A 27,085-nucleotide genomic window follows, 5' to 3' on the forward strand; every position below is an offset into this window, starting at 1 on the left:
CATAATTTTCTGTTTTTGAGTTTCACTATCTTTCTTGCTTCTGCCTTTAATCCATCTATTTTTTTGTACCAAACCGAGCCTATGTGTGTGTATTGATGTCCGCTTGCATGTGTCTATAATATGTGTCTGTAATGCTGTGGGGCACTGCTGCTGTAACAGATTTGGCATTAGGTATAAATAATAATTTCCAGTATCCATGCACCCACACACACAGCCTCCTACTTCTAACAAGATAAAATAGAAGAAGGGTGTAACGGGGAAAGGAAAAATGAGATTAAAGTGACTTAAGTGTCAGTGATTAAACCAGTATGGAAAGCACACAGTGTATTCATCATGTCACACACACAAACAAACCAAGAAGCTAACAGCCTCTACCATCCTCTACATTGCAGAAACGCTCAAAGCACAAAACAGAACATTTCTCAAGATAACAGATGGAGTTAAAGCTAGAAATTAGAGCTTGTTTGCTACAACAGGATTATGGGAAATGTGGTTTCAATGTATAACTGTAAGAGTATTAAAGATATGTCTTAAATGCTTCCAGTCATTTAGCGTCTAGGTGTTTACAATAAGAATTACCAGTAATTAAGCATCAGGATATTCTTTTCACTCCTTCCTCTCTTCCATTATTTTTAATGTCCTCTTTGTGTCTCCTCACCCTCACTCACCCCTCATTACAGGACTCACACGTCACATTAGCAACACTCCAGCGGAAATACAAACAAACACCTTGGGGATCTAAATCTGGCACACATTCACACTCACACTCACATATATACACACACAGTGTCCAATGTCAAGGCAAGTGTGGGGTACAAAAGTTTCCCAATGAAAGCAAAACAGGCCATCTGCAACCTCGTGACACTCACACACCCACAAACAAATACACACACAGACGTCATACAAACAAGAAGGAGGTTGTTGTGACCCTGGTCTCAAGGTCTCATGTCATTTTCTGCAGTTCATGAAACAGTTGGAGAAAAATGCCTTATACACTATATAAACATGCATCCTAAGATATCAGTCAAAGCAAGTGTTTTTAACATCTTTTACCAGTCATCTGGTAAAATGACAAACAAAGCAGGTGGTATCTACGAAGGACAAAGGTCCCTCAAGAACAAGGACAACCTGTTGTGTGAAAACCCACACCTAGTGGTGGACAATGGAAATTACAGTAAACTCTGACTCAAACTTGGCCTTACAGAACTTTCTTTCTTCCGTTTATGTTCTTTCATTTACATGTCATGTCTTTTCATTTTTTATCGCCTCAGGATATTCATTGTAAATAAAAAAATAATTATAAAATAAAAGTAAAATATATATGTATTAAAGAGCAATTTCGATATTTCTAAACCTGGGCCCTATTTCACATATTTTTGGGTCAAAATGAATGAAACAAAAGTTTTGGAATCTGTGCAGTAAGCCTAAATGGCTTCAGTTGGGAGCCAGCTGCTGCTGTTTGTGTGTTTTCAGGGTATATATATTTATACATCTACATTGAATGTAACCGATTCTACAATACAGCATCTGTCCTTTTACATTCCTGCTTTACATTGCTGCTATGTCAACCTAAATTTCCCCTATGGGGGATTAATAAAGTTATAGCTTATCTTATCTTATCTCATCTTATCTTACTGCACGGATTCCAAAAGATTTAAACCTACTAGTCATTTTGACATCAAAATATGTGAAAATAGGACCCAGGGTAAAAAATACCAAAATTAACCTTTAATGTTGGCTGAAGAGAGGGCAGACAATGTACTGAGTCATCTTTCACTGTCTGAATCTATCTGTCACTCCCACTGGTTTGTTTCTGCAGTGTGTCTCCTCCTGTTTGCATGTATGTGTGTGTGTGTGTGTGTGTGTGTGTGCATGCTGTTGTGTGTCAGTGCTGTCATGCAGAGTCCAGCTGCACAATGAATGTGCTCTGTGAGCCAAAAGGACATACAGTCCTCAACACATCAGCATAACACCCCTGTACCTTCTAACTTTTACAACTCATTTCAGCAAATCTAAAAAACAGCCAAAAATAAAAAGATATCTCTAACATCAAACAATGTGATCTGATTATCCACGCCTGCATTTTTGTATGAATTACAGCCTAATAAAGTACCTCAGTGCCCCAAATAACCAGGAATGAGCAGGAGATTGAATAAAATAATTAAAATGTGTGTGACTTGGATTAACGTCTTATGTGGTTTTATAAAATTCTAAGATTCTTAGTAACAGTCTAACTTTCATAAAGGACTGCAAACTCAATTATAGTTTCAAATGCCAATGTGAACATTTAAAATAGCCTCAGAATAATGCAGGGTTGATTAAGGAATGCTGATAATCAATGTGACGTCTGCAATCCAATAAATCAACATGTAAACAAAGTCAGCTGTGTTTCAGCAAGGAGCACCAAACTGCAAGCTCTAAATACAGTATGTTCAGCATTATATCACCACTTTACAACTATAGCCTGAAACAAGGGTATGAAATTTGGATAAACAGCTGTATTTATATTGACTTAATCTACTTTGGTTTACCTTGGAATTTATAAAAAAACAGGGGTTTCAAAAGTCGAAAACTGTTGGCCTCCCCGCTTTGAAAACGTCTGACAGATAGATTATACCATATAGTCTAGACTATCCTCTTAGACTTTATCTGCTTCCAGTGTTTTTGGAGCTTCACCCATACTAGGGACTAAAAATCTGAATATGTCAGCCTCTGTAGTGCAATAATAAATCAGCATGTGTAAGAAAAATTTGTACGCCACTTCTCTGTACATCCTCAAAAGTTTTTAATTCTTTTTTTGGTTGTTCCATTGACATTTTAAACATAAGTGGCATTAAACTGAAGACTTTTTAAATGAACACACCTCCCTTTGTCCCACTTTTAACTTCCCTCAAGGTCTTTTTCTCTTTCTCTCTCCACATACTGTCTCAGTTTTGTTTCTGCTAGCACTTTTCTTTCATGGTCTCTCATTCGACCTCTTCCTCATTTTGGCTTTCAGTCAGTCCCTCGCATCTTAATCTTTCTTTCCATTGTTCTTATCTTGTCCTTTTTAACTCCCACTCTCTCACACACTTTCTCTCTTTCAGTCTCTTTCTCTTTCAACATCAGCACCCATTTTCCTCCATTTCCTGTTTCACCTTGTTTTTCTTTCAGTTTCACTCCCTCAACCCATTTTCTCTTGTCCATCTCTCTTAAGTTTTCAGTGATTCACTGATTCACTCCCTCTTTCTGTTAATCCATCTCTTTCATTTTTATGGCCTCCCTCACCCTCGTCCTTATCTAAAGGTCATCATTTATTTCCTTTTCTTTTCCCATCCTCTTTAAACTTTGCCCTCCTGTTCCTCCACTCCCTCATCTCCCCATTACCTCATCCCCATCTTTCTCCAACTCTATTTCTTCCCTCTCTTCATTACCTTTTTCACCGACTCAATCATTCACTCCCCCCTCTCTTTTCTTTTACAAACTCCCTTCTCTTTTTTCCCACTTCAAATTAAAATTCTGACACCCTCTCTTTCACTATTTGTTTTGCCTTCCCTTTTATACCCAGTGTCGGTCTCTCTCACCCCGGCGCCATTGCTTCTCCTCGCCTTTAATAACCATGGAAACAGAGGAGACCACGTCGTCATGGCAACAGGGGAATGGCCTCAGCTTCGGGGCGAGGCTTCCTTTCAGTCGCCCGTAGAAAAAGAAATGTGGAAGGAACAGCAGCAGGCAGGACGGCGGGCGCCTAAGTTACATGCAGGCACAGACGTCTGGGGTCCTGATGTTCACGTGGATAGATTAGGAGTACTGCAGTCTGACACACATGCACACACAGCTAGATATGGTGCATCACGCATACTTGTGTCATAATGAGTTTTTGTCTTATTTTGCTGAGAAAAGTATTATTAAAATATATTGTTTTATTTTTCAGTTTTACCACTTCCTTTTTCTTTTTTCTTTTTTATCCTTTCACCAAAATATATACACCCATACACACAGATATGTACAGTCACACAAGTCTAAAACACATTACAGATTAATGTGCTTTATGTCCGCTTTATGTTGCTTGCAGATCATCTATCTGAAGAGAAATTAGTCTCAATACTGGCAATAAATGCATGTTTCATGATCTACAAGATTCACAGATGCAGTTTGTATAAATGTTTAGAAAAAACTTTAGAAATAAAAACAACCCCAATTGAATAAAGCAACTGGACTAATTTTACAAAATGTTAAAAAGCTTTTGAAACTGATGTCTTTCCAACTTTATATTCCACATGAATGCACTGAAAAGTCTGGGTGTCTGAGTTTTCAAACTGCACTTAAATGCAACATTTTTAAAAATTATTATTTTGGGGGGCTTTTTAGCCTTTATTTGGATAGGACACAGAAAGAAGTTAGAAATTAGGGAAAGACAAACTGCAAATGGAATCGAAACTGAGCCCGTAGCTACTAGGACTAAGCCTTGCACATGGGGCAGGCACTCTACCGACTGTGCTCCAGTCCAGGTGTGAGGTGATCTGTGCACACACATTCAACAATCGGTAAAGAAATCCCCAATATTTTTTAGACATTTATGTGCACATAGAGCTTTTAAAATCAAATGTTATTAGGTTGATACACTTGAAGTTGGAAATATGTATGTTGAATAATGATATTTATTCAAGGTGGGTTGTATGTCTTTGTATTGTTGATCATGACACACCCATTTGTCACCAGTATTGATACTAGTTTCTCTCCATACGTGTAGGGCTAAATCTCACTTCAATTTCTAATTCAAGAGGTAAATCTTCAAACTCTCACTAACATAAACGGAAGAGCCAGCAGCTGTTGGGAGGTTTCTTTGACATTCATGCTCAGCAGGCAGAGCAGTCCAGAGAGGCTGAATAACAGGGTTCAGTCAGGACAGCAGCGTCTCTCATTATCCTCTCCAGGGTGAAGTCAAAACTCATCTCTCCACAAAGCTCCTCATGTTTGCACTCTCTCCTTGCATAACTTCTGCCTCAACTTTCTTCTCTCTTGCAAGAGAGAAACTTTTCCCTCCTCTTACGTTTATTTCAATACTTTCTATAATCAATTAAATGGTCCAGACAGAAGAGAAGTCTCTGTGCTCCTTTTGGTCCCTTTAATTCTACCTAATCAATAAACAATTGTTTGATGTTAAACTCATTCTAAATATTGTAACTTGGCTGTAAACCAGGCAGCCTATTGGCTCAAGCAGCCTAATGTATTCATATTCCACATTCCGGCCTCTGCCTGAAAGGAAAATTGAGGTCAATGTAAACACATAGGCCATATTATGTAAAATGAAATATCATCACAATAGCCTTCACGCCTGAGTGAGCACTTGACACGCCTGGGAAATAGTGGATGTTACCAGAAACACGAGCTTAGGTTGAATCACTCTGTAGCTTGCGGAGCAAATTTGGCAGCGTCACGATTACAGAGAGACTCCTGCTTTACTCTGCTGGTTTAATGTCTAAATAGATAAAGAGGATAAATCAAGAAGAACGCAGTATCACACCCCTTTCATTCCCTATCGCTATTTCAAAAGAATAGTTCAACATTTTGGGGAATATTCTTATTCTTGCCAAGCGTTAGATGAGATACTACTCTCATATCTGTGCTCTACATCTGAAGCATAAAGACAGAGGCAGGGGGAAACAGCTAGCCTGGCTCTGTCCAAAAGTAACTTGCGGAGACTTCATGAAGTCACTGTTCCTGGCAAAAAAATATTCTGGCACATAACTCCACAACTTTTCATTTTTATACTTTCGTTTTTGTATTTTGATATTTGTGATTAAACAAAAAAGCTTTAGGGGTGTTGGTGGGTGGACAGGTTCATTGTATGTGTTATATTATTCAATTAATTGTAAATTTGTCTCTGAATATGCATCATTAAATTAAATATCAACTAAAATGATAAGAGCCTTTAATCAGATCCATTATTACTTAATCTTGAGGCCGTGTTTTCTAGAAGAGCCCTGTCTCAAAAGCAAATTGATCTGAATTACATAAGTTAATATTTGTGTTTTTAAAGTGTTCGCGTGGTGCATATTCCTAAATAAGTCTGTTGAAGACTACTCACTCACAGACTACTCACAGCAAGTAGGGACAGTTAAACTTGCAGCTTCAGATCTAGTTTCTCCATTAACCCTATTGGACTTAACCCCCACCCCCAAAAGTTCAATATAATAATAAATAATGAGTGGTTAATAATATTATTATAAATTATTATATTAATTGTTAATAAAGGAAGCAGAGTTGTGCAACATGTTAAATTTCACTTGTTGCATTTATTATATATCTAATTTTGGGAAAACAATGACTCTAAACATGCACTGAATAGTATTAATTCTACAAATCAGCAGCTTTAAGAAATGTTTGCAGGTGGAGAGAAGATTTCACAAAGCAGAATACTGGCAGTGTTTGCAAGGTGTCGCCTGTGTTAAAACCCCTGGGTGGTTTGTGGTGGCGCCAACGTCAACTCAGCCGCCACCTGCTGCCATCAGAACAGAACGATCTCCACACAAACAAGTCTGACTTGCTGACTCAGCCCAATGGGTGGTGCCAGGAATCCTCCCTGTCAAACTGTTTCTTTTAATAATTGGAAATAATGATTCTTAAATGTTCTTTTCTCTTCACTCTTTCAGGACTGTCCTTTATTATGTGTTTAGCTCACACACAAACTCCTGGCGTCCAAACTGTGGCACAGCCGTGAATTTCTACAACATGCCACATGTTCATCTAACAGACATTTAAAAAGAGGAGCCATTTGGCTCACAGAGTGCTCATTAAAAACACATCATATGAGATCATTTAAATTTATTTGCCACCTCACATCTGCCAGCAGCAGTGTCAGATGGATTCACTGAGAAAAGCAGGCCTTTAAATTGGAAAGATGTATGTATGATTCAACTTAATATAGATTGATTTCTTGGGTCAGAACAATTATGGAAGAATTAATGTTGACACATTTTGTGCTGAGACGTTAATGCAGTAAAAGAGATGACCACAGGACATAAAAGTGACGCCAAACCTCTTTATGACATCAAATTCCACATCCCTCCTCAGGTCTGGTTGTAATTAGTCTTTCACATGTAAACAGTCAAGAGCCATCACGTGTCAACGCCAGAAAGAGATCTGAGGACAATTAAGTTAGCGTGTAGCTAGTGTCAGTGCTCTGGAGGATTGTATTTTCAATTTACCATTTCTCAAAATTTCACATTGCTTGTGGAAATGGTTTATTAGCAAGCAAACTGAATTTAATTTCAGCTGGTGAGGAAAGTCATGTCATTCTACAAAATTAGACTGTTTTTACAGTCTTTGTTGGATGTGTTAAATGTTGCCTCAATAGGCCAAGCTATAATTGTGTCTGTAACTTATGGGTGATTACATTTTATGTTTGGTAATTTTATGAGGTTGCTTTGTTCAAGTTGTTGTTAGTATGATTTTTTCTGTAAGTGACAAGCTAAGTTTTCGCTTTATGTAGATCTTTCACTGTTTTTTTCAACCGCAAACTGCCTTTTATCTCCTTTATCTATTATCATCCCACTTTAAAACTCATTGCACGTGTACATGTGTGTGTATGTGACAAACACACTAGCACAGTTCCAGAAATAGACACTTTAACATTCACATGCACTCTCCTCCACAAATGTGTGCACTCTCTCTCATCTTCTCTTCATCACGCATTTTCTGAGTCCAGCACAAAGAGAGTGTCAACATGTACGTCTAATTTTGCTAATTTCACTTTCGCTCAGCCAGGGAACGTCTTGCCTGTTTGGAGAGATTAAGTCATCATGTCCCTACATAAACCTATTTTTTCTTCATGCAAATACAAAAAAACGACCAGACACACACTTAAACGCACTTACACCACTTCTTCGTTACACCACATGACGTTACGGTTCGCAGAAAACTCAAAATCTTCCCTTCAAACATTTACAGACGGATTTAGGAAAAATGAGACTTTAACAAGCCATAAATTTAGCTGACTGTAAAGCCAGATATCCCAGAAACACCACACAGGCTTCTCTTGGAACAGATACAGAAGCTTAGAGACCCCAAAACATTAATGCTGTAGATCTGGAAATACTTCCAGTGCAGTAAATACATCTGTATATCCCACATATGTTCACTATACAAGCGTTAAAATACACATACAAACATAACACACACAGAAATCTCTCTATCGCCATGATCTAAGCAATGACATCAACCCCTTCACTCCGTCCTGTCCTACATGCTGCTTCTATAAAGTAGGCTTTTACTGTCTTGTCATCGCCTCCTTCCTTCAACACTCCAACCCATCACTTCCCATGCAACTAGCATTTACAATGTTTGGGGTATTAGGTATTATAGCAGTGCTGCCACTTTATAACAGTTTATTTCTCACATAAAAAAGGTTAAAAAGGGGTGTCAGAAGAAGACAAAAACTTTCATTACTTTCATTCAGTGAACTGAATACTTGATAGATCAAGATTACATATCTCAACAATCCTGTTAACACAACCCAAAACAATCTGAGAAAATCTCGATGGCAGACCAATTTATACTTAGTAGAGATGCAAATGTCTACAAAACGCCAGTTTAGAGTCACTTCTTTTGATTTATTGTGCCCTAGATATGTTTCCAGGTGTGTCTGTTCACACAAACTGTAACTACAGCTAAAATGTGAAAACATGGAACTTCTGGGTTTCTTTCTATAGAAGGTCATTCCTAAATTCCCTTTAAAGCATGATGGCACTTAACAAATCAATTTGATATTCAGAACATCCATCCACTACATACACTAATGTGATAAAAGCATCAAACAGTAAATAATCAGCACAATTATGAGATGATGATGATATGAGTGAAAAAATGCCACAGGACTAAAACCACATCACGTGTCTCAGCTATCAAGCTGGACGTCTTCCCTCACTCCGCTAAAAGAGGGAAAGCTATTAGCCTGCTACTCGGGTATCATTACATGAGCAGGAGAACCCTGGCTTCTCCAGAGAACCGAGTAACCTACATTTCTCCTCCATCTTCTGTTACAGCGAGTATGAGAGGAAAAAAGAGAAAGAGGGAGGATAGTCATCCATGTGTCAGGATAGCATGAAGTGTTTTTATCCCAGTTATAAATATAAGATACCGTGGCCAGATTTTCCTCCCATCTCTGTGACATTTAATGACCAGGGTTTTTTCAGAAGACAGAGCTTTTTTCAAGCATGTGCACCTTTAATCAAAGCCAGATAGAAGATCCACGATGACACATGAGTACCCAAGAAAATGTCAGCATGCAAAATGGACACATGCTGCTGCTGTGGCTAGAATACAAGATAAAATGTTTTTATCATCTAACACTAATGTCAGTAACAACACAAATTCTGCTTTTTGTTTCTGTCTTTTGAGTAACAAAGATGTGAGTTTCTGTACTTTAGAGCAGGAGATGCACCACCTCCTTCTCTCTTATCTTATTTTCTGTTAGCTCACCACAGGCACAGGTACTCTAATTATCTACCTTTCTTTGCAACATATTCTCCTTTGCAATTCTCACATGAACTATTTGTGGTAAGCGTCATCTGTAAATCATAGGGCGTCTAGATGCAACATCTTTTTTTGTACGTGTGCTGCTGGACAAAAAGTGATGCAGTGGGTTAAAGTTCTTTCTTTGATCTTCTCTCATATAGTGAGGGTTTAGGTTCACTGAACAAAAATCACTAAGACATCAACTCTTTTTCTCAGAAAAGTTTAACAGACGTTACTTTTCTTGGCTTCTGTCAGTTGTTACCTCCCTTCAGATGGATTTTAGCATAAATTTAAATGCCCTGATGCATTGCCTAGACTCTTTTCCCCTGGGCACGTTCACTCTTCCAGCAACATCCTGTTTCACACTCTTACACACATCTTCCACTGGAAGCTTCCCACAACAACTAGAGTCTTCGACATTTTGCCACTCAGCAGCTCCACTCAACAGCAGCAGACTGGCAGTGCTTAGTTTGCTCAAAGGCACACTGAACGTATCAAAAGACAGAGGGACTTAAGACTTATTGCCAGTGTGAGATTGTTTCCCTTACCTGCAACACGAACCACCGCCCTCTCTGCCGGGTCCAGCACCGAGTCCTGGCTTTTCCTCTTTCTCCTCTCATGTTTGGACAGGTTCCACGGCAAAGTGTCTCCGGGCGGCCCCACAGATCCTGATGGACACGGGGACAACGACCCCCCTGAACGCTCGCTACGGAAGGACGGCTCGCTGGCGCAAGAGCGCTCGCTTAGAGTGTCATCATCCGACGACTCCATCTCACTTTAGGGGCTGCAGGGAGGACCGGGATGAGGAAGAGAAGGAGAGAGATCAAGGGAGGATAGATTGAGGGATGGAAGGAGAGAGGGATGTAGAGCAGTGGGGGAAGGGAAAGAAAGAAGGTCAAAAGAAGGGAGGAGGAAGAAGAATTTCAGGGAAAGAGAAGAAGGAGCTTTAGACCAAGTGGAGACACTGTATAATTCATTGCTGGTTTAAACTGTAATCACACAGGGGTCATGAATGATGCAAACATTCACCGTAACAGCACAACAGTTATAAAGCAGTGATCAAAAAGACGAAAAGGAGGAGAGAAACAACTAGGTTAAGTTAGTCATCGTGTCTAGACAACGTTAAAGAGTTTGGAGGCCAGAGGAAACTACTGAAGAGCTCTAAGGAGGAGACGAAAGAGGAAGAGAGCACATGACAGCAGAGATCATGGTACAGATGACAGAGGCCAGCTTAGAGGACCAATGGTGTGTTGAGTAACTTTAAGTTAAAACATGGATACAATTTAATTAAAAAAAAGAGCCAAACAAACCTTAGCCTATAACATAACAACCTATTTGAAAATGATTGATATACCTGACTTACATATTTTCCCATCACTGCAGTAAATTAATCAGCTGCATAGTTCCCGACATTCCTTTTCACAATTTTTGGCCATTGTAGTGACGAGGCTCTGTGTGGACATGTTGGTCGGTCTGTGCTTCACTGAAATATCTCAAGAAGTTTTGCGCACGCTAAAATAGGATGGTGAACATTATCCATCCATCGTCACCCACTTATCCTGTGTACGCAGGAGCCAATCCCAGCTGACATCGGGTGAAAGGCGGGGTACACACCCTGGACAGGTCATCAGTCCATCACAGAGCCACACACACACACCCACACCTAAGGACAATTTCAGAGACACCAATTAACCTAACCTAATGGCTTTGGATGGTGGGAGGAAGCTTGAGAGAACCCACGCGGACATGGGGAGAACATGCAAACTCCATACAGAAAGGCCGGGGCAACCGGGGTTTGAACCCACAACCTTCTTGCTGTGAGGTGACAGCGCTAACCACTGCACCACCGAACCTCCTTACGGTGAACATTATACACGCCAAAAATCCGTCTGTTAGCATTGTGATCATGTTAGCACACTGACATTAGCATTTAGTTTAAAGCACATCTGTCTATAGCCTCACAGAGCCGCTAACATAACTGTGGACACTTAGTGTAGTTGATACAGATTAAACACAAGCATTTGCTTTTACATATCAACAAACATTCATTTGATAACATTTAACAAGTGTTTTTCTAGTATGGTGATTTGGTTTCACTTCTAAGTCTAACTCAGTCAAATTAATTTTAGGTGTACAGTTACTCTTTCAAAAAAGCAGATTTTTAGTCTGAATATAAAACTGACATAAAAACCACACGCCAAACTACACAATATCGTTACAGTTACATTACAGTCAGATAATGTGGTTTGAAGCTGCAAAGAACTTTTAAGGCTTTGACAAAATGAAAGGCAGTTAAAGGGTAATGTGTTTGTGTGTTCATGCTAAGATCACTCAAACACACAACAAGACAGGTAAAAGTTAGTTCAGCATTTTATCAATGAGGTCTGGACACAACACGTCCTTCTTCAATCTAATTTATTGATGATATGGAAGAAAGACGGCTCTGTGCTTGGATGGAGGGATGGAAAAGAGGGGATTTCTAAACAGTGACTATTCAATAGACTTGGCTGAGACAAGACTAAAGAGGGAGAGAGGGATGAGCTTTCAAAGCTTGCATAGAGTTTCTATTTTTAAAGAAAAGTCAATATGCTGGGAAGACAGAAGAGAGCTTACTTTCTCTTTCTTCATCTCACTTTCACTATGTCTTTTACGTCCTTTTCTTCCTCTCTCTATCTGTTGCTCATGCATCTTTACTCTCGGTTCAATACGTACTTGTTATAATGAAGAAGAATTAGTGATAGTAAGTATTTACTGTAAGCATACCCACTACAGAGAAGCGTGTGTGTGTGTGTGTGTGGACCTGATGCACTGATCCGTCCATCACAGCATCATAAAATCAATTCCAATCCTGAGAGAATGAATTGGCTGTTACTGGCTCTTGTATTACAGCTCCACATGGCGTCCCAGGAGTTCAGCAAGTTAGTGATTGTCTGCCTTGTGCTGCTGTTACCATGAAGTTGAATCCAGCTTACAGACTTTGTGCACAACATCTCTTTCCTACACTTTATTTTACTCTCCGCTGTATATTGTCAAATAAGTTGAAATAGCTTCACAGCAATTTCTTAAAAAGTAGATCCTTCTAAGACTGCATGGACATCCTTTTTATGAAATATTCTATAAACCATGCCTGAAAACTGAAAAAGCAAACATCTTGTCTGTAAGTTATACTATCGTTCCAACTTCCAAAGTATTGCCAACCTCTCCAATCAGTCTTCAATTACAACAATTATGCGTAACCAAACTTATTATTAACAAAATGCAATGCAATGTTTTATTAAACAACACAAACACATTTTAAGATTCTCCTAATTTATCCAAAACCAATAGCTATCTGGAAAAAAAGAAGTAAATGACCCTACAGCATTAATTCGAAAAATAGTCAGCAGTAATATGTCCATAATTTGCAATTAAGGAGCAATAATTTGACTTTAAAAAACAACATCAGACGTCCGAGACAACATCTTCACATGCAGATTAACTTATCTTAGAAGTTTCTTAAAGCAACATGGCAGCATTTGACTTGTTACAGCAGACTAAGCACAAGTGTTATTTATAACATTAATGATTAGTAAGTCAAGCATACACATCACCAGGAGCCTGAAATTGAAGCAGCTAAATGGATTTCAGCAATCGTTCATTTTACTATTTACATCTGCCTTTTCCCACTGTAACATGTCAAAATGCCTTGAAAAAGTTCTATAGGACTAAAACAATTTTTTTTTCTGTACACAACGGTGATTATAGTTGCGACCGACATTAATTTTGAGTGTTTGAAGAATTCTTGGATAATCTATTAGTTTTAAATATCTACTGATGAATTTTCAGTTTTGTTTCCACAAAATTGGCAGAATAAAAGTCTACAAATCCACCAGTATCCATCTGTTTTGTTTCACAATTCATCCATTAACAAACGGCCACTCTGGCTCCTAAGAAACTCCTCTCAGCAAACAACCAGCTTAACCCCCTAAACTGTCAGCACTTTGCAGACTGACTAACTTTTGCTGGCTGCCAAAAGGTTCCTAACAGCAGATATGTCTTTATTCACCCCGAGGTTGCAGCAGACTTAACTGTGGAGTGATCTGAGTGGCGGCCACAGGGTGGGAATGTTTCTGTGTACGACGAATGAGTCCAACACAACGGCTGTGATTTCCATCTGTGCTACTGCAGCCAAAAATCCTCCTCCCCCTGCTGCTGGCCCCTGGCTACACCGCTGGCAAAACCCCACTTCCTGAATACCCGTCTCCACAGCAACACTCCTAGGAAGGGGTTAAATCCTTCCCTGAATCCTTTGCGGTTCTCTGGTGTATAGTTGAGTGTATAAGTCTGTGTCTCTCTGTCCTGGTCCTGGTGTTTCTCTGTTTGTGTGTGTGTGTGTGTAAAGTCAGTTTCCCTGCTGCTTGCTGACAGTGAGTCAGTGCCACTGCAACTAGCGGTTTTATAAATAGAGCCCGAATGGAAGCTTCAAAGCCACACCGTGTCATTACAGCTCTGCGAAAGGAAAAAGAGATCTTTGAAGAAAAAAGAAAATACCAGCTGAAACACTGGAGAAGTGATGTGAGAGAGTGAGATCACTTCCTGCATGATGAGACCCTCACAGAGGCTTTTTTACTCACAGTCACAGCAAGAAACACACACTCAGAAACAGTTACTTTGCTCCCAGCTTAATGTCAGCAATGCATTGCTTTGTTTTTGTGATTTCTTAAAATCTTAAAACATATGGTCATCAGATGTTCCTTAGTCCCGTAGGAACATTTATTAAAGGGTGATTATTTTTATTAACTGTTAACTTAATTATTACTTCTATACTATTTTTAAAAAAATTGACAAATTAAAGTTCCCAGACTCCAAAGGTTACATCTTGAAATTGTTGGTATTGTCTAATAATCAGTCCAAAAGCCAAAGACATCCAGTTTATTATCAGAGCAAACAAAGAAATATTCACTTATATGATCAGCTGGAAGTGATTTTTTTTTTTTTTTAATTGAAGAATAACTTTCAACAATTCAAAATGTATCCAAATCGATGCTGTTTTCCTGTCGGTAATGAAGTGGCTAATAGTTTGAGTTTTAGATTCATCTTTTTTGGTCTTTTAGTTAGACATTTGGTTTAGACTATTGGTAGTTTATAAAATGTCACAAAATACTGAAAAATGCTCAAGTCTCCTGGAGTCAGCCTTTTTTACTTGACTGACCAGGGCAGTTATTTAATTTTCAGCTGGTGAATCTACTATTTTTCATTAAGCGACTAATCCTTTAAACTACACTGTGTTACAAAATCATGACAAATCGTCTTTAAACAGCTTATTTAGTTTGACCAACAGTCTAAAACTCAAAAATGTTCCATTTACAATTCGATTAAATGAAGAAAAGCAGCAAATCCTCAACATTTGAGAAGGTGGAATCCATGAATATTTGACATTTGTGTTTGATAAAAGGTGCAAACTAAATTGTTCTTGATTCATTTTCTCTCGATCAATCTATCAATTACTCAACTAATCATTTCAGAACTACTTTAAATACTGACAAGCACACATTTAGGCAAGTAAATATGTTTCACACACACACAAACATATTCATGCCTGGATCTTGGCTCTTCCTGTGACAGTGTGCAGCAGCTGAATCAGATCATATAGGGATGCTGGATGCTTGACTGGCCTTGATTTATAACTCACAGTCAGGATTTACATGAGCACGGTCTGTTCCCACAGCTTAGCCTGAGCAGAGTGTGTGTGTTTGCATATGTGTGTGTGAGTGCATGACACAAAAGAAGAGGAAAAAGGGCAGCAGTGGCATGAAACAGAGAGGGGGAGACAGAGATGTAGAGGTAGCAGTGAGAATCTGAGCAACATATTAAGGAGAGAAAGGAGAAGACAGGAAAAGAAAAAAGGTCAGAGAGTCAGAGAGAGAGACAACCAGACATTTGCAGAGTAACGGCTGTAACTGCCAGTGCATGTCATTCCAGAGCAGCATACGAGCCGCTGGTGGGAGTTTCATTGACATTCATGCTCAACAGACACACATAATGCTCAATTTTGGTCTCCATAACATAGAGCTACCTGAGTAGAAAACACATCTGATTGAGGCTACAGTGTGCATCCAGAGCTGCCCAGCCAGTGTTAGCCGACGTTAGCTAGCTGTTTCCCCCAGTCTTTATGCTAAGCTAGGTTAGTCACCTCCTTGTTCTAGCTGCATATTTGCCGCACAGATATATACACAGAAATGCACCTTTTCACTTTCTTGCCAAGATTTTAATAAAAAGAACAATATCACACTCGTCCTGCGATGGACTGGCGACCTGTCCAGGGTGTACGCCGCCTTTCGCCCGATGTCAGCTGGGATTGGCTCCAGCCCCCGCGACCCTGTACGCAGATAAGCGGTTGACGATGGATGGATGGATTGATATCACACTCATGTCTGTACGCTATGGTGGAGCTAGAAGCAGGAAGTGATTAAATGCCAACTTAGAATAAAAAAAGGAAGCTGGCTAACGTAACTCCCTGCACAACCACAATTTGTTACGGTTTAAACACTCAAGACACTATATTTATATATTTGGACAAAGCCAAGCTAAGCTGCTTCCAGTCTTTGTGCTAAGCAAAGCTAATTCCCTCCTGGCGGCCCCGCTCCATACTTATGCTGCGCTGACATCAAATTGTTCCAACCGTAATTACAAGCAGCCAAGACAATTTCTGTCAGTGACAATATCTCCCACATGGTGAAAAGAACTACAGGAAGTGTCTACAAACAGTGAACAGATATTTTGAATTAATCTTTTTTGAAGGGTTAGAAACCAATTGACAGGTGTGTGTGTGTGTGTGCTTTCATTTCATGCTAACCAAACCTTTGTTTTATAGACATGTCTAATAATTACTGTATGAGTGTACTCCAGCAGCCTCCCACTCACACTTGTTATCCATCAGTAGTAACTGTCACGGCATCATTTACCACACTACCTAACATCACTGAATATTCAAGTATCCTTTATGCCTCAGATCAGATCTGGATTTGTTTGTTTTACAACCTTCTACACAACAGCTTTTCATCATTTTCCTGTTTTCTGGCCCTAAACAGGGGGCACTGCCTTGGCGCTTGCTGCTTGATGACGGATGGCCCGGTCTGATATATGGTTGTAAAGCTGACAGTTACATCTAAATATTAACAGTCAACTCAGCTAATTTAAAAGGACCTATACTATACTTGTTTGTTTTTATCATGTTTCACTTGTTATTTCGGAACAAATAGGTACCAGATCAAAAGTAACTATTAACTTGGTGTATATGAGGTAATCAGCAATCTTGGAAAAAAGCTGTTTTTCCTGTTCTTCACATTCTGCCCACATAGTGTTACAGTTTTTCTCAGTCGCTTTGGTGCATTTCTCAGATCAGAATTGAAATTCTCAAAACTAACTGTTCAACCTCCACATCATCTCGTGACTTGTGCACATCATAAAAGCACTTTCTCAATGTTTTGAACAAATTGCAAATGACTTGACACACTGATGCAAATGATTATGTACAATTGTCTGCTGTTTCCTACATTATCAATTGCTTATGTCCTGCTGATCACAATGAATTATACCAGTCTCTGTTGAACAATCTTACCCCCAGAACATCAAGGCATAAGTTCATTGCATTTGTCACTGCATGCAAAATGGTTTTCAAACACATTTTCAAAAATCAAAGTTAAAATACTTTATTCATATCCTTTGCCTACAAGTATATACTGTAGCTAAACGAAATGTTGTTCCATAAACAAAGTAAGAATAGACCACAACAACATTACAATAGCAACACTCATACCAATACTCAATACCAGGAAACAGTAACAATACACAGTGAGCATTAATATATATGTGTGTGTATATATATATAACGAGTGTTGTTTTCCCCTGAGAACGGGATAATTAATTTTCTCGTGATCACGAGATAACAAACCATAGCTGAATACAGGGGCTGGCAGGTGTGTTTCTTTAGGATAATTTCAAAGCAATTACAAGTGTCACTGGTTAGCTCAGTTGGTAGAGCACAGGGCTCAGTTTGATTAGTTTGATTCCTGTTCTTGTTGACTTTCTTTTTCTTCTTTTGTGCATATTATCCTCTTCAGCAAAGTTGTTATAAAGAGATTGAGGGGAATCCAATCACACATTTCCCGACGGCTATTTCAAAGGTTCCGAAAGTCGTCAGGAAATGTGTAACGTTACATGGATTCCCCTGAATGAGAAGGAATTTCCTCTGCCTGGGAATAATGGGGAAATGAAAAGTCCATAGGTTGATGGATGTGGACCAAGAACGCACATAGTCCAGCATGTGCTTTACAGTAATGTGTATCACACTATAATTACCATTATGGTTATTTCAAAATCAGGAGAAAATGTAAAAAAAGTGCAGCCTTGTGCATTTTTAATCATTGTCATTAAAATCTTAGCCAAAATGTACATCAGAAAATAGTTACAGAGTACACTGTTATATTGACAAGATGGCTAAACATTTTGACTTGCTTGTTCATAAACAAGACACAAGGACTTGTCGTTCTGATGGCACTGACAAGTTCAATGACATAAAGATTTGCTTTTGAGAGATAGACTAAGGATTTTGAGCAAGTTATGGGCTTTTGCAGGTAACCCACTGTGTTGTGCCGTTTGTACTACCAGTTTCGAGAAATGCACTTACTGTTTTGCAAATGTTAAGGATGAATCGAGAAATGCACCAAAGCGACTGAGAAAAACTGTAATGCAGTATTACACAGACCTGTGAGAGTGGTATTGATCTTCTTGTTAAACTTTCAGCAAGAAAGCAAACTCTAGTCTTTTAAACTGATAATACATTACTTCATGTCTTTCTCTGATCTTCCTCTAAACATTCCTGCCTGGGTCAAGTATCTTTATCTTACACTTATAAATGACATATTTAAAGCACATGTGTTATTTTAGTTATTGAAAGTGTAGATAGTAAGTACAGTGTGAGGATGAATCAGCAACGCCTCCCCTTAAAACGCAGCCCTCAGTCATGATGAGTAACACACTGACTGACCAGACAAATTAATGGCTAGACTCACACACACACACACACACACACACACACACACACACACACTCTCTCATACATAAGACACATGCATACAGCACACACTCATAGAAAGGCATGCATATGTAAACACACAGAGACAAACTGTGCTGGCATGCCAACAACAATGTAGCTCATTACTCTGACTGGACAGAGAGAGAGTTAATTAAAGTGAGAGCGAAAGAAGTGGAACACTAGAGGCAGAGTGAGAGAGACAGAAATGAAGCGAAAAAGAAAGACAAGTTTGTGGGTTACACAATGGATAAGATAGGACAGAGAGATATAAGGAAAAAGAAGAGCAGAATGGAGTCATCATCTCCTGCCATCTTACACACACAGAAATCTCTCTTTCCGTTTCTTGCTGTCTCACTTGTTTTTCTTCATTCATTCATGATAACATGCTGTATGCATACCAACGAGCTGCAGGGAGAGCACACCAACTCAGGCTGTTGGCTAGACAAACAGAATGACAGACAGACAAACAGAACCACAGACAGACAAACAGAATGACAGACAGACAAACAGAACCACAGACAGACAAACAGAACAACAGACAGACAAACAAACAGAACCACAGATAGACAAACAGAATGACAGACAGACAAACAGAATGACAGACAGACAAACAGAACAACAGACAGACAAACAGAATGACAGACAGACAAACAGAACAACAGACAGACAAACAGAATGACAGACAGACAAACAGAACCACAGACAGACAAACAGAACAACAGACAGACAAACAAACAGAACCACAGATAGACAAACAGAATGACAGACAGACAGACAAACAAACAGAACCACAGATAGACAAACAGAACAACAGACAGACAAACAGAACGACAGACAGACAAACAGAACCACAGACAGACAAACAGAACCACAGACAGACAAACAGAATGACAGACAGACAGACAAACAAACAGAACCACAGATAGACAAACAGAACAACAGACAGACAAACAGAACCACAGACAGACAAACAGAACCACAGACAGACAAACAGAACAACAGACAGACAAACAGAACCACAGACAGACAGAACCACAGACAGACAGACAAACAAAAAGAACCACAGACAGACAAACAGAATGACAGACAGACAAACAGAATGACAGACAGACAAACAGAATGACAGAACCACAGACAGACAAACAGAATGACAGACAGACAAACAGAACTACAGACAGACAAACATAACAACAGACAGACAAACAGAATGACAGACAGACAAACAGAATGACAGACAGACACACAGAACCACAGACAGACAGACAAACAAAAGAACCACAGACAGACAAACAGAACCACAGACAGACAAACAGAATGACAGACAGACAAACAAGCAGAACCACAGACAGACAAACAGAACCACAGACAGACAAACAGAACAACAGACAGACAAACAGAATGACAGACAGACAAACAGAACCACAGACAGACACACAGAACCACAGACAGACAGACAAACAAAAAGAACCACAGACAGACAAACAGAACCACAGACAGACAAACAGAATGACAGACAGACAAACAGAACCACAGACAGACAAACAGAACAACAGACAAACAGAACAACAGACAGACAAACAAACAGAACCACAGACAGACAAACAAAAAGAACCACAGACAGACAAACAGAACAACAGACAGACAAACAGAATGACAGACAGACAAACAAACAAACAGAACCGCAGACAGACAAACAGAACCACAGATAGACAAACAGAACAACAGACAAACAGAACAACAGACAGACAAATAGAACCACAGACAGACAGAATGACAGACAGACAAACAGAATGACAGACAGACAAACAGAACCACAGACAGACAGACAAACAAAAAGAACCACAGACAGACAAAAAGAACCACAGACAGACAAACAGAATGACAGACAGACAAACAAGCAGAACCACAGACAGACAAACAGAACCACAGACAGAAAAACAGAACAACAGACAGACAAACAGAATGACAGACAGACAAACAGAACCACAGACAGACACACAGAACCACAGACAGACAGACAAACAAAAAGAACCACAGACAGACAAACAGAACCACAGACAGACAAACAGAATGACAGACAGACAAACAGAACCACAGACAGACAAACAGAACAACAGACAAACAGAACAACAGACAAACAGAACAACAGACAGACAAACAAACAGAACCACAGACAGACAAACAGAACCACAGACAGACAAACAGACAAACAGAACCACAGACAGACAAACAGAATGACAGACAGACAAACAGAACCACAGACAGACAAACAGAACAACAGACAGACAAACAGAATGACAGACAGACAAACAGAACAACAGACAGACACACAGAACCACAGACAGACAGACAAACAAAAAGAACCACAGACAGACAAACAGAACAACAGACAGACAAACAGAATGACAGACAGACAAACAAACAGAACCGCAGACAGACAAACAGAACCACATATAGACAAACAGAACAACAGACAGACAAATAGAACCACAGACAGACAGAATGACAGACAGAAAAACAGAATGACAGACAGACAGACAAACAAACAGAATGACAGACAGACAAACAGAACCACAGACAGACAAACAGAACAACAGACAAACAGAATGACAGACAGACAAACAGAACCACAGACAGACAAACAGAACAACAGACAAACAGAACCACAGACAGAAAAACAAAACCACAGATAGAAAGACATAAAAATAGTGCTGAAATGTTCAGTGTATTAGTCCAGTGGTTCCCAAACAAATCTGATGGGTAAAAAGATTATTAAAGAAAAAAGAAATATTTATGTTACAAAAAACTATATCAGTTGTTTAAACTTTTCTCTTTTTTTGTGGAATCTAGATATTTTAAATTCTCCAAATGAAAAAAAGGCTGCGATTTATGTTGTATTTTATTGTAAATGTAGTATATTTTGGTAGTAGACTGTTTTTTGGCAGTAGCGTGAGCAAAAAGAATGAAACAGAATTCAAAGATCATGATGCCATCTCAAAAGAAACTTATGATTAAATTAAATTACAACCATAACTAGTGTTCCATAACTAGTGTTCTTCCTTATCCCCAGCATTAGAGACATATTATTAATGCTTTCCACACTACAACATACAAGAGTAGTGGGGTGTCTATGGTCGGTACATAGGAAACATGAGTGGAAAAGACCAACCTAATTATAGAATTTCTCCTGAATAAACTAGAAAAAAAATTATGAATAGGTTGTTTCTTGTATGTCAGATCTGACTGAAGAAAAGTAGCAGGCTATAGCTGAAGGTCCAACATAAGGCTGGAGGGAGATGTGCAGCTTGACCATCTGGTACAAAGCGGCAGGAGGGGAGCCCTGAATCCTGATTCTCTCTTTCTCTGTCTGACTACACCTTGCATAATATCACTGAGATTTTCCAGACAGACAGACAGCCTGCAGTGAGGGAGTCCATTGGGACTCACACAGCAGGTGGAGGTAGAGGTGTGATGATGGAGGGTCTCTAGATGTAATTGGCTGTATGAGGATTGCACAGATCAATAAATGCAGCCTCACATAAAATTGAGCCATGTCTGCAGCTGGTGTTTCATGTCACCAGTTTTGCACTCATGCTTTTCTCTCTCTCTCTCTCTCGCTGTCTTTCCTCTTTGAATGTGAAGGGGGAATGTGTTTGCATGAATGGACATCAGACATGGAGACCAAACGCGCAGACTGGAAGCACTGGGCTCTTTGTCCAACACACACACACACACACACACACACACACACACACACACACACACACCGCCTCTGCTTGGATGGATAACACCAACTAATTACATTTATCCATTTGTGACTGCTGACGGGATTCTGCCTCCACACTGCCGCTGCTGAGTCTCTCATTAGTGGGTAAAACCTCGGCAGCCACACAACCCCTCTCTGATTGAGTGTCCACTGGTTATTTTCAGCCCAGCCCTCCAGAAACACAAATCACGAGCAGCGTGCTCAGAAACCGGACCGTTTCAGGCGATAAGATTATTTTACTAAAACCACAGAGTGCATCTCTTTTTAATCATAGCGGAGCCTGTAATCAACACGTTATTGATAATTAAGGTCTATGTGAGGAGCATCAAGACAACACCTTATCAAGCCCAAGTCATTTTAATATGCACGGTTAAAATAGGGTTACAACACTAATTTGTGTGTCTCGTGAGTTTATATGACCACAATAATCCGTTTCGAGCAGGCAGTTTTAATTGGTAGCCGTATTAATTAACAATCAATATCATCACCCGACTCGACTGGTCTTGAAAATACGTGATTATGATTATGCTAATGTGAACATGCACGGGTTAGTACAGAGTTGAAATCACCAGCAGGCTGCACGAGCTCCGGAGCGGCTTACCTTCACCGGGCAGCAGCGGTCCTGCAATCCGAGCACAGAGCGAGGGAGGCCGGGGATGCTACCGCCGCTGCTCCCTCTCCTCCGGATGGATGGCTAAAAGGTTGGATGTTTCCGCACCACTGATCGGGTTTCAGTTACCACGCTTCCTCCAAAACCGAACCGACACCACAGCCGGGGGGGATGAAGCTGGGCAGAGTAGCAGCGTAATCCTGAATGGTAATGGCTGTCCGATTCCTCCTCCTTTCCCACTCTGCCTCTCTCTCTTCTCTTCTCCACAACCCCCCACCAGCCCTCCTCCCCTGGTCCGCTTTCTCACACACACACACACACACACACACACACTCTCTTTCTCTCGCTTTCTCTTCAATAGGCTGTTTCCACGGTTCCGACACCTAACCCATGTCTATTGGGTGTGTTAAGTGTCGCGGAAATTGAAATTTGGGTTGTACTCCTGCGTCATCCGTGGCACAGCAGCACCGCCAAACCCAGGCCGAGACGCACACACGCACACGCACTTTCTCTCAATTTGGGGAGGACAGCGGAAAAAAAGGGCGTTCACACTGGCATATTTGCAGCGGCCACTCATTCATACAGTATATAGCCTATTTCAGGATTAGAAGCAGCGCTGGATCTGACCGCTGGAACTTTTACATCACATGAGATGGGCTAGTATTAATCTGGGCTTCTTTAATCCCTCCAAACACACAGACTCACACACACATACTCACACACTCTCCAAACAGCTGGAAGAGGGGGAGTATAGCTCAAAAAGCAATTGATTACATCTGGAGAGATGGAGACGAGTGTTTCGTGTTTGTGCTGCCGCTCCCAATCAGCAGGGAGAAGGTCTTCACTGTTTTGGCTCACTTGGGGTCATAGTCAGAGAGTTTCAGACCACCATGGTCCCCAGGCTTTAGGGTTTGCATGTTAATACCTTTGTAATTTAAGTGAAAAATGCACACTATCCCTGCAATCTTTTACGATTACAAACATTGATATTATATTCTGCACTTTGTTTAAACCGGATATATTGATTTGGGGGCCCCAAAAGCAGGACTGAGGAACCCTGGAGATCAGCCTCCACCTATTCCGTCTCCAGAACTACAATAACACTAGTTTTTATATTAAAAAAGTCGGAGAATGAATTTGTGCAATATATAAGAGGTCACTTCATGAACCCACAGAAAATGATCACCCCACTCAGCTCTACTGTGTCTTTCACTTTTGTTTTGGCATCTTTACTCTTTTGGTTCAGTCTCAACTTTCTCATGGTGTCGTTTTCAGCAGTACCCAGCTGTTTATGGAAAAGAAAAGAAAAAAACACACTTCTTCTCAGGACCAAACAGCAGCCAAACAAAGTTAGCGACCAGCTGGTGAACACAGTGGAGTATTTAGCTGCTAAAGAGCCACATATTTCTCTGGTCGAGACCAAAACCAGAGCTAAAAGGAAAATTAATATTGATTAATTAGATGACTTAGATTCACGAGCTGGCCAGAAACACTGCTCCAAAGACATGCTAATGTTGCTCTGTGTCTGCTGGTTGTTTCAATAAGCAAATGTTTGCCATACAGAGGCCAACCAAAAATTCACACTCATTCAACACTCATGTTCTTCAGCATACATTTCCTCTACCTGTTTATTACAATTTTGACCAAATAAATACCCAAATCAAAACAACCACCAAACATGATTTCTTAGCAAAAATGAATTCCAACTTTAGCAGTGTCATATGTATTTTTCTGTTTTTTGTTGTATAGGGAGGCACAATATTTCTTTTTATGAAGGGAAATATATATATTTATGTATATAGTTACATGTTGACAAGTATAATTTTTCTTTTAAAAATACTATCGATTTCTTTAAAGTATATAATTTTTCACTAAATCAGAGCTATTCACTTTTCCACAACAAGAATATTGTTTATGCTTTTAAAGTAATTTGGGTTTTACTTGTCTGCATCTTTGAGGTCTATATTCTTTATTCTACCTCATCTCTACGAAAGAAAGTGAGCTTCATGTCAAATGACATTAGTCTGAAGTCTGGCTTGCAGAATACCACACCAGAGCCTGACTGTGCAGGACAGACATTTTCAGTTGTCCACTTAAAAGTGGTTATTGAATGATGGTTTTATTAGTTGATGGTCTGTCTTATGTTAGACTGTCTGGCACTGGGTATCACTGGGATTGCTGTGTGTTTGTTGGTGGCTGAGCTCTGTTGCGAGATAATCCAGCTCTCTCATCCTCCCTCCATCGTGGCCGATCAGAGAAGAGTGCTGGATTATCTTTGCTGCTGGCGCCTTAATCAAACAGCAGCTAATGGACTGACCGGCCACATGAACTGAAGGCTACTGTGATGATAAACACTGGGTAAAGTTCACTGCTATCATTGCTCATTCTTTCGTTCAGTATTGAACAAAGCTGGATTGATTATCCTTCAGTAAAAACACAATCTACTGGTCAGTGAAGGTGCCTTTGGCTTTGAAGGAAGACACAATTTAATTTATAGTGATTTATAAGTGAAACCTTGTGATAATGTGAGTCATGGATGTCGTCACTGTTCAGTGTTGTACAATGCAGCTGTAATTATCTGGAATTTTCAATTTAATGAGACCAAATTGGATTTCAAGAGGACAATTAAACCTGAAGGCCTTCAGACTCAGTTTTACCGCCTGAGTCATTCATCATGGAAAAACTTATTCATTCACACATGGGCATAAAAAGACAAAGTCAAGAACCTCAACAGAGTTTAATGGATCACATTTTAAGATGTGACATTAAACTGGGTTTACAGTTTAGACTGTGGATATACCTCCAAGCTGCCAAAGGCCAGTTCAACACCAGAGTCAAACATCTTTCAGTTTGGCCTCATTTAGATAATATTTTCACCTGAAATGAAAATTCAGTTTCAGTACTTGTTCATAAATCTGGAGGGTCAAATGGTTTCTGTAATAGTAAAACATTTCTTTGTATTGTCTGTTAAAGGTTATAGTTACCCAAGGAAGATTAAAATCAAGGGAAACTAGACTTAGAAGATACTAGTATTTAACTGTTCAGATTGTATTTCCTTTAATCTCACGTGGTTTTGTGCCAGTTATGTAATTCTATTGAACAAAACTCATTTAGTTATTTAGATTTTAAGTCTAAAAATATGTGCATCAGCCTCAAGTAACATGTGTAATACATGTGTGAATGTAGAACATGAACACCTCTTCTAAATTTTAGAGGGCATTACCCTTGTGTCCTCAGTGGTAGCTACAGGCCTCCTCATTACTCTCAGGCTTAACTCTGCACATACAAATGAACCTGGGAACTTCAACCTGAGGACTTCGAACATTTTTCCGTGCTCTTGGCTCCATCTTGTGGCGGTTCACACAGCCTCCTAATCCCATCAGTCATAGAGAGTTAAATGCTGGTAATTGAATCAACAGAGTCAAACAGCATCCATTCATATCAGTGGTCCAGCCGTCCTTCTGGAACGATTACTCACTAATACATTTAATGGTTTACCAAAATTAGGTCTGTGGGTTAAGAAAATGGACTTCATAAACTAAGATTTACAGCAGAGGCACAGCTGAACACAATTCAATAGCTAGAAGGACATTAGATTGTTCACCAGTAGTCATTTAACCAGCTGTGGTGAAGCTATTCAGTAAAATCTGTTGTATTGCAGCATGTTATCACTCAGAGGCTGACTGCTTTCAATCATTAGCTTCATTTTTATTTTATGTAAACATAGAGCATTTGGGGCAGTTTTGATTTGCTTCACTAATCAGGCATGTCATTACCAGTAAAAGTAGCAATACAGTGCTGTAAAAATACTCCATTGTATGTACAAGTTCAATGTTGAAAATGTTACGTTAAATAAATGTTAGTATTATAACAAAATTTATTTAAAGTATTAAAAATTTGAAGTAGTTAGTGCAGGAAAATGGCACCTGTGACTGATATACTAGTATATATACACTGAACAAAATTATCAACGCAACACCATACACACCTGTGCAATATCCATGCTGTCTGATCAGCATCTTGATATGCCACACCTGTGAGGTGGATGGATTATCTTGGCAAAGGAGAAGTGCTCACTAACACAGATTTGTGAACAATTTGAGGGAAATAGGCTTTTTGTGTACACAGAGAAAGT

At 39.6% G+C, this 27,085-nt stretch overlaps 1 protein-coding gene across 14 annotated transcripts in view; it reads right to left on the bottom strand.

Moving 5' to 3' along the window:
- Positions 1 to 23,156, bottom strand: part of macf1a (microtubule actin crosslinking factor 1a) — a 235,337-nt gene extending 212,181 nt beyond the window's left edge. For 5 of the 14 annotated variants that reach the window (XM_038724202.1, XM_038724201.1, XM_038724187.1 and 2 more), the window contains exons 1-2: positions 22,942 to 23,154; positions 10,047 to 10,282 (exon numbers count right to left, since the gene is read on the bottom strand). In XM_038724202.1, coding sequence (XP_038580130.1) covers positions 10,047 to 10,269 — 223 coding nt within the window. In that variant the 5' untranslated portion in view covers positions 10,270 to 10,282; positions 22,942 to 23,154. Of the gene's footprint in view, positions 1 to 10,046; positions 10,283 to 22,941 lie in introns of all 14 variants that reach the window. The other 9 variants (XM_038724204.1, XM_038724200.1, XM_038724191.1 and 6 more) reach the window with 6 other exon arrangements.
- Positions 23,157 to 27,085: the final 3,929 nt, after the last annotated feature.

The sequence above is a fragment of the Micropterus salmoides genome, unplaced genomic scaffold, assembly GCF_014851395.1.
Source record: "Micropterus salmoides isolate LMB-PRFRI ecotype aquatic unplaced genomic scaffold, ASM1485139v1 Ms_hic_scaffold_17, whole genome shotgun sequence".
Classification (NCBI taxonomy): domain Eukaryota; kingdom Metazoa; phylum Chordata; class Actinopteri; order Centrarchiformes; family Centrarchidae; genus Micropterus; species Micropterus salmoides.